General features: G+C 34.8%; 2 protein-coding genes across 4 annotated transcripts; both read left to right on the top strand.

The window, feature by feature from the left end:
• Nucleotides 1–404: 404 nt before the first annotated feature.
• On the top strand, nucleotides 405–5463 carry LOC136806421 (LWamide neuropeptides-like). Of its 3 annotated transcripts, none has more exons than XM_067063013.1 (2): nucleotides 405–462; nucleotides 4595–5463. In XM_067063013.1, the coding sequence occupies exon 2, from the start codon at nucleotides 4614–4616 to the stop codon at nucleotides 5049–5051; it is 438 nt and encodes a 145-aa protein (XP_066919114.1). In that variant the 5' UTR covers nucleotides 405–462; nucleotides 4595–4613; the 3' UTR covers nucleotides 5052–5463. The 3 variants fall into 3 exon arrangements, with proteins under 3 accessions (XP_066919114.1, XP_066919106.1, XP_066919097.1); XM_067063005.1 differs by lacking the exon at nucleotides 405–462 and adding an exon at nucleotides 2296–2362; XM_067062996.1 differs by lacking the exon at nucleotides 405–462 and adding an exon at nucleotides 3292–3398.
• A 2134-nt stretch (nucleotides 5464–7597) lies between these two features.
• Nucleotides 7598–8545, top strand: LOC136805753 (uncharacterized). The gene has a single exon (XM_067062300.1). The coding sequence runs from the start codon at nucleotides 7604–7606 to the stop codon at nucleotides 8129–8131; it is 528 nt and encodes a 175-aa protein (XP_066918401.1). The 5' UTR covers nucleotides 7598–7603; the 3' UTR covers nucleotides 8132–8545.
• Nucleotides 8546–9036: the final 491 nt, after the last annotated feature.

Here is a 9036-nt window from a genome sequence, read left to right on the forward strand (position 1 = left end):
TAGAAAATCCATTCATCGAAAAAGATGTACAGAACTATCATGTCGGTGGCTTTGATCTCGAGAGAAGTGAAGAAAAAAACTTTAAACTCTTTACCAAAAAAATGGTAAAGAATCGCAAGAAATAATTTCTTTTTCAATAATTTATAGGTCTTTATTTTCTTTAAAAGAGGGCTGTTACACTTGTAAATTTTTTAATCATAAAGACTTGATTAAAAAATTTCAGACATTTAGAAATAAATTAATGTAATGTAACCACGGCCTTTTTCGCTAGATTAGTCTTGTTTCTATTCCCAAGTTTCCATCCTTACTTCATCACGGCATCTTACTTTTTCTTTCCTTCCGGATCTTTTAGTTTTTATGATTTTGGAATCTCGTAAACTCGCTCTTATTCTTCTTCTAGAAATCAAACTTTGGGAAAGTTCAAAAGACATTGGTTGGTGGCAAGAAAACTCGATAAATAAGGTATGCACCATTGATTGATTGATTGATTGATTGATTGATTGATTGATTGATTGATTGATTGATTGATTGATTGATTGATTGATTGATTGATTGATTGATTGATTGATTGATTGATTGATTGATTGATTGATTGATTGATTGATTGATTGATTGATTCGTCACCTTGATTTATTCCTTTCGATATTTGATAAGAATTTTCCAAACAATGATAATTTTTTGTTGATAAAAAACGTGTTTGTGGAAATTTCATGAAAGGACTCCACCCACGAGTCTTTCGATATCACATCCTATAACAAGATGATTTTATAAGAATATCCTATCCTTTGAGTATAAACTTTATGAAAGAATATAATTTGATGTAAAGACTCGCTGCTAAATTAGTTTAAACAAGACTTGAGTTAAGTTACATTTTTTTTATATTAAAACATCCAAAATATTTGAAGCCTTCGAATGTTCTTAATTTTTTGAGTTTTAAGTTACACCGAATATGGTATTCTACATCCAAATATGCTTCCAAAAATGTATAGTTTGTTATGGTTTAGGAACTGGAACTGGGGCGGAAAAATTAATGCAATTCTGGGACATGCATTATTTTACACGAGTATTTCAGCCATAGAAGTCTGATAGTTTGTTCTTATAAAAGAATTGAAATCTTCAAATAGAAATTCCTTATACTTAATTTTACAGACAAGTTCTGTCTTGTTCATCTATTGGTAGCAGGTTTCCTCTCAACTCTTCTTTTTGTCTTCTTCCTTTGTTATGCTTCATCTTTGATAAAAAATAATCAAGTTAACACTTCGAACAAAAGAATTTCTATTATAAGAATTTATGAGTACGTTGAATAAACCCAATAAATTTTTTTAACCTCTAACTTACAAAAGACAACAATTAGATTACTTTAGTCCAGAAAACAATATTATCTCCCTTTTAAGGTCTATAAGAGAAGGAAGAAGGTGTGATAAATAATGGATGATATTTTCCCTAACATGAAAGTATGTTAAACGCGGTTGAAAAAAAATATCAAAATTTCGAACAATAAGCTTTTTGTTCCTGATGAAATTGAGGGGCTTGAAAATATGTTGGGATTTTTCAAACAAAAAACTCATCTTTAAGTGATACGAATTTTGAAATTTCACCACCCACTAAAATGCTTACATAATTAATTTTGTTGGAAGGGTAAAAAAATAAGATACCCTAGTACTTAGATTTAATTACAATATACCACCTTTTTGAAATCTTTTGAAAATGCGATTAACCTTTATTTTCTAAAAAACATACATAGAACAGCATGCTTAGCACTCGTAAAAGAACGAAGTGATCCAAATAAAAACCATCTAAGAATAACCATGATCCTAGGATAACTGAAGTTTATGCAAATAAAAAGTTGTGAAAAATGGCTTCCTAAACTTTAACAATTTGTGGCTCGAAGTGCCAAAAAAAATCAAAAAAAGCCGAGCTGCTAGCTCTACAAAAAGTATTCAATCACATTTTTCGCTCTTCCGATGCCTTCCTAAAGTTATGCTTAGCACTGTGATAAAAGTTGTAGGGAGGATCGCGTAAGGGAAAGTCAAGTGTCGCAACCCATTCTCAGAACGATGGGTCGGGGAAGTCCCACCGGTTCTGTGATATGGGGTTTAATGAAATTTGTGATTAAGAAGGGGCGTTCCCATGGTTCAATCTGACTCATCTGTATTAACGAGGTCTCGTAAGCACGCTTGAAGTTTATTGTTTCCGAGAAAAATCGAGTTTTTTGATATTGATAAGGCTCGGTTCAAGCCCAATATTATGGGCTTAAATATTTAATTTCAAGTTGCTTAAAACGGCTATAAATTTGTCGTTAACGTGTAATTTAGCAAATCAATTAGTGAAAGTTTATGAACTGAAAAAGGAAGTTTTTAAGGTGAGCTATATTTACATTGCTAATAAAAATTATTTTTCAAATTTTAATTGCTTTACCTTGGATATCGATGATTCTATCGGTTTCTCGTTTTAATTTGATTTATTTGAGACATTGCCATAGGCACATGCTCAAAATAATTTAGCGTTATCTTCAATCCCCCACCCCCTCTTAAATGGAAACTTTTTATGCTTGCATCCAATGTTTTAGTGGGATTTCTTGTTCTTCCAGTGTCGTATTTTATTTCCATTATGGAAATGAATGAGCCCTTATGAGTGTCGTGGGAAGCATAAGCTGATTTTTCTTCGTCCTTTTGAAATATCTTTCCAACGATAAATAATAAAATTAATTTTGGAATTCTGGTAGTCACATCCCCTAGTCCATTTCACAGTCGAAATGAATCATGGGTAATCAGGATTGATTGTGCCTCCATAACGCAAAAATCTTCAAAAAATTTCAAAACTTTTGACCGATAGTAAGTCGTTATTAACGCGCAGTGGTCCTGACTACCCATTACGCTTTGCGACTGTGAAATGGCCTATTTAGAAATTGTCGTCTAGTATTTAACTGACGTCATCTTAAAAAGACGTCATTTCCCTGTTACCAAACCTGACAGTTTGCGTTCGCTCGGAAGTCGGAAATTTAAATGACGTTTTTCTCTGATGAGTAAATTTCGAAAAATAAAATAGGATTAGGAAAGTTTTTCATGAAATTTATGGAAAACAAAAAATATGTTATACCCATCCCAAATGACATTTTTTTATATTAAAAATGATTCAAAAACAAAAAAACATGTCACTTGACGATGAAAAAAATAGTGTAAAATATTTTTACTTGAAATTGAATTTGAGAGATAAAAAGGTTCCGGTCATTGCTCAAAAACACATGCCATCAGAGGCTAAACAAAAAAGAGTCCCTCGTTTTCAACTCTGAGAGGACTAGTATATAATCATCAACTAGTCTCAGAAAAATATCATTAAATTCAAAATTGAAGAACTGAACTAATCAAGAAAGAAAATTGTACAAAACGAATCTTCAGGTACTAATTTTTTTTCTCACATCGAAATTTATCGAAATTTATCTCAGAATCAAATCTTTTTACGATGACGATGTCCCGCCATGTCATTGATATTACATCTTTCAAAATGAATTTTCCAAGTTCCAAACATGAATTTATTTGATAGCAGTTTTCTCTGGGGCTATCATTGAAGTCTTTGGAACATTTAATTTCTGCTTTATTTCAAATTACTTGATGAACTTGGGAAAGGTTTTCTAGAATTTTGAATGCATAAGATATCTTAGAGATTTGATACTGTTCTAGTGTCTTTTTCACATTCACTCAATCACATTTTGAAGGTCTTTGCAACTCTCAAGGGGATAAGTCATAACGTGGTTCCACATGGTAAAAAAAAAAGCACGCTTATTAGCGGATGGACTTGAATGCAAAAGACATCTTTAAATCTTTATTCCAGTCACTGAAGTCTATATTCACTTTAAGTGTGCACTCTTTTTTGCTACTATATGGAAACTGCTCTCGGGTGAATCATTGTAATGACGCTGGTGTGGTTTCTACATGATGCGAAACACACACGCTTAAAACGGATAGAGTTAAATAACAGGCAGAGTTTGAGTTATGTAACTTCTTGGTAACGTTTTAAACGATGATTAGACTCTAATTATCCACGGAAGATACTTAGCTCTTGATATCTTGTTTATTAAAAAGGCATTACGATTTTTTAGGCCTCTTTCTCGTCTGTTTTGTAAACAAGATGTTACATTGTAATGTCTTCACTAAAGTCTGATACCTCCGAGTGGGATCAAGAAGCTGCGAAGATTTCCACTCTTCAAAGTTTCCGCTTAAATCATCTATTGTTTTGAATATTTCTTCCTTTTAAGGCCCTTTCTAAAGGTATTATATTTTGGAAATGAAGGAAATGACTTTATTTCAGTCTGCCGAATAGTTAGGGCAGGTCCTTTTGGAGAATACAGGACTTTAAACATCTCACACATACAAAAATAGGATAAGATCGAACGAGAAAGTTATGTTTTCTCACTTGTAGTTTTCTCGTTCAAATTTGAGCGAAATCTGTGATTGTGTATGTATCTACACTTTCACCGGGATTTGCTAGTATCGGTCTTAGATACGGGACAAGACCCTTTTTTTTGAGAACTACATTATTAGCTGGAAAGTCTATTTCCTATGGTTCATAACATTTTCTTTTTTTTACCAATCAGATCCGCCGATAAAAGAAAAATGGACCAATCACTATCGTCAATTCTGCTCTTACTATGCTGTTGGGTCGCCCTTACCACATGTATGAGTGTCCAACGCAAGGAGGCGGGTGACGCTCTATCCGCCCTCGATAAAGAAAACGCCAAGAAAAGCGCAAACAGCATTACTGAAGAACTCGCCAGAAACCTCATGGAGCATTTATATGATGAAATCAGAAAACGTAGCGACTCAAATGAAGAGACAAACTCGAATTTCAGACGCGCCTCTTCCGATACCCACCGACAGCAGCAAGCACCGAAAGGTCTTTGGGGACGTGAATTGCAGCCTGGAAATCCACCAGGTCTTTGGGGTCGTGAGGCTAGTGAAGCTGGAAATGCAGACTCAAATGACGGACCCATCCCTGGTATGTGGGGCAGAAGGGAGGCTGATGATAAAAATGGACACGAAAAGTTTCAATAGACTAATGTCTTGGAGTCGATAAAATCATTCCAAGATAGAAACAAACCAGAGAACTCTAGCAATAGAATATTCTAATCTTGAAGTGACATTTTTTGCGGATAACATAAAATTTTCTAACAAATGTTTTCGGTCAATGAAAATGTGCAAAACTCAAATTCAAAAGTTTTTAAAATTGTTCAATAGATTTTAAGAATACTTGGCAAAACTGAAATGAATACAATAGGATTAAGCTTCTAACTCTAATATTTTCTTAATTTTGTAAAACTGTTTAATTTTGCAGAATAATTCTTCTAACCCCCTTGTAATTTCTCCTTAGAAAGTTGTAAAATTATGTTACAGTATTTCTTTTTTGAAAGATTTTATCAATTTGTTTTCGACGAAGATCCAAATATCAACTTTTTGGTGAATGCAATTCAGAACATTTTGTCATCTTCATTTTCCTTCTTCTGCAGTGTCTACAGTTGAAACTTTGTGTGAGGAAAATTTGTCAAAGAAATACACATTTTTTTCTTTATTACAACTTGCAAGTTAAAAGCTCCAGCCCTAAATTTAGCCAATTTTTTTTCACTATCTCGTAAAGTTTGCTTTAATCTAAGCATGGCAAACGATAGCCCTTTACCCAATAAGCATAAATAGGATACCTTAAAGGAAGAAATTTTGGCAGAAAGAAAATTTGGCGGATTTGGCCAGAATCCGCTAAATTAAGTTCCCGCTAAAATTTCTTTTTTCTGCCATCCGCCAAATTAAATTCCCGCCAAATTAAACTTTTTGAAAATATGATCTCTTTTAAGGTGTTTTTGCTTTTTTTTGCTGTTCTTATGCCATTTTAAGGATAAATTTTTCTGCAAACGCCAAATTTAGTTTTTTCGTCCATCCGCCAAATTAAATTCCATCTAAAAAACTTTTTCGGCCATCCGCCAAATTAAATTCCCGCCAAAATTTCTTCCTTTAAAGTATAATATCAGGGGATAGTCAAAGCAAGTTTTTCAGAAAATGAGCTATAATGTTAACCAACCCCAGACCTAGCCTGGGGGCCACTTAGAGCTTTTTGATAGACTGGATGGCGCTGATAAGTGGCCCGGCGTAATTTAGCAAACTCAATTTTTGGGCTTTGCTGGAGGTGGTAGCAAATCCATACCACTAGATCCAGTCCCTTTTTAGAGAAAAACAAACAGAGAACCAAAACCAAAAGACCAATCAAAATTCATTGTTTTGTGTTTTGGATTGCTATGAGTATATACGGTTGTATGGTAATAACCGGGAGGGCACATTGCTATACATTGTATATTGGCTCACTGCTTTTGTAGTTTGAGCACTCTTGGATTGGGTGGAGAGTCTTCATTTAAGACGCTCACTATTTGCATTATGCATTGCTCGCTGCTCGCAGTTTGAGCACTCTTGTGACTCCACAATGCAATCCACAAAATGTGTAACCGTACATCCTGTGCCCAAGTTCAGGAGTTGCCATAAAGCCATTATGGTAATAACCGGGAGGGCACATTGCTATACATTGTATACGGTAGTATATAAACTTTAGAAAGTATACGAGTCTGGAACCCGAGTAAAAAACCGAAGCCTTTCCGCTTAATGTCTATTTTAAGACATGTTTCTCATCAGTCCTATATGGGAGATTATGAAATGAATCGATCACTTTTACTGATTGTTCACGCATGAATTAAAAGCTCTAATCATTTTAGGCCACTTTTATCCAGGAAATCTTTATTCAAAGGAGTCAACAAAAATCCCATTTGCTACGAAACAAGGCTCCTTCAAAATTGTATTGTACAAAAATGTAGATAAAAGAGAAGCTAACAATGCTATATCTATCGCTATCAATATCCTTAATTATCTTATCTTCAATGTGATTATATTTCTATTCGCGAAAATCCCTTATCCATCGTAGCGAAGGTGTGAAGGGAAGAGGCGGAGCTTGCGAGAAGGTTTTACAATAAAATACTGTTTCAGAGTTTCTATAAATTCGGATGTACTTTCGTGAGGGCAGTTAGTGTATTACAGTATGGTGGAACCGTTTGATGAAGGCTCATTGGAATGAAAACGAAAATGTTAAGCATTGGACTTTGAACTTTGGACTTTAAGCCGAAAGCTAGAGAGAAATCTTCAACTCTCTCAAACAAAAAAGTGATGTTCTAAAATTTGTGTCCCATTTTGGATGACAGATTGAATATAGCACTTTTTTTTGTTTTCGCATTTTACATTTTTCGAACTCTATCTAAAATGACGCGGGCTTAGCGACTTATGTAGGAAACAAGTGGCGTCAAATCCTACATGTAAGATTCGACTTTACTTAATTGATGTATAAGTGGTATAAGCGGACTGAAATACACTTTTGTTGATTAATAGATTTCTTTTTGATCGTTGGTCTCCTTCTTAAATTCTTAAAAGAACAACCTCGTCCCCTGCGTTTTATCGGCTTCTTGATGCTTACTCCCTGGCGTTTATCAGCAACGCGAATAAAGCCTTGGATACACGAGGACACGGTTGCTAAAAGTATCCATTCATCAAATTCTTTAATTTTTTTACAGGAACAAAACATGAAAATCTATTTTGGATGTTTATTTGTAATTTTATCTGTCAACCAGATTGGTTGTTACCCTTCATCCAATCAAAACAGCGAGAGAGAGCTAGTTAGAAGGATTTACAAAACAGTTCATCCAAACCCTCATTATCAAGTTAATGAAATACAACGTGTAAAGGAGGCTTTAAAACGTCGAGTCTTGGAAAATGTGCATCGTGTAGATAGCCTCAAAGCGTCACTGAAAAGAGTCCTGGGACAGGATGCCGGCAATGGTTTTCACATGTCTTCATCCAAAATATTTCAAAAGAAGCGAAGCAAAGCTCGACTTCCGCATTCGTACATGTTTAGGAAACGGCAAAATAGTCCGGGCGCTCTTGGATTGTGGGGACGCGAAGTGGAAGCACCCGGAGATATCGGACCACCCGGCATATGGGGCGACGTTGTGCCGGATGAAACACGAAAAGATAAACCCGGAGCTGTTCAAGGACTATGGGGCAAAGATGAAAGAGTTATTCGTGCGCTTCTCAAAACTCTAAAGAGATGAAATAACACATATTCGATCCAACCAATGCATTTTCAACGATAATCTTATTGCAAACTTATTCTGACTGTTATTTGCTTGTAGGTAATAGTTATCAGACAGATGCGAGTACAATACAATAAATATTTTACGAGGTCCGAGATTCGGAGCAAGTAAAATATTTCTGTATTGTACACGAGCTTGTGTCTGATAACTGGTTTATTGGTGAACCAAACAGCGCAGGGCACTTTTGTATCAGACGTTAGATTGCTACGATGCAACGACATCTTTTCTTACAAGATATATTGTACTCTTTTAACCAATCAGATTGCTAATATTTTTGGATCGCCAATAATAAGAAATATTTTTTGAGTAGAATTTGCAAAATATTGTAAGCTAGCAAAAGTTGATCCCGCGAAAAGAATTCTGAAAACCTAATTCACGCATGAGAAACATTCTTTTTCCAGTATCATATTTTATATCGATATTTCAAAAATGTTAGAAAAAGAATTCATCCAAAATTAGCAGCTGCAAACCTTTACTCTTAGGAGCAATCTTGAAGCTATTTAGGGTTTCTTAGAAAGTCTTATATGACCAACTTACTGGAAGGGAAAAAATCCCATGAGAAGATTTCGCTATTTCCTCACAATAGACCTTTATCGGAGTTTTTGATTTTTCTCAAAAAGTGATGCATTGTGGGATTGTTTCGAGTGTATTACAATAAGATTCCCTCGAGGAATTCCTAAGAGATTTCTATTGTAATACACTCGAAACAATCTCACAATCCATCGCTTTTTTAGAAAAATCAAAAACTCCGATAAGGTCTATTCCCTGACCATTTTTAGTTAACAGCGAATTTATGTATTTGGATTTTTGAGGACGGCGGAGCGTGACTGAAGCGATTTTTTCTGACCGACAAAATCGAGGAG

Source organism: Clytia hemisphaerica, unplaced genomic scaffold (genome assembly GCF_902728285.1).
Source record: "Clytia hemisphaerica strain Z4C2 unplaced genomic scaffold, Clytia hemisphaerica genome assembly, whole genome shotgun sequence".
Taxonomy (NCBI): Eukaryota; Metazoa; Cnidaria; class Hydrozoa; order Leptothecata; family Clytiidae; genus Clytia; species Clytia hemisphaerica.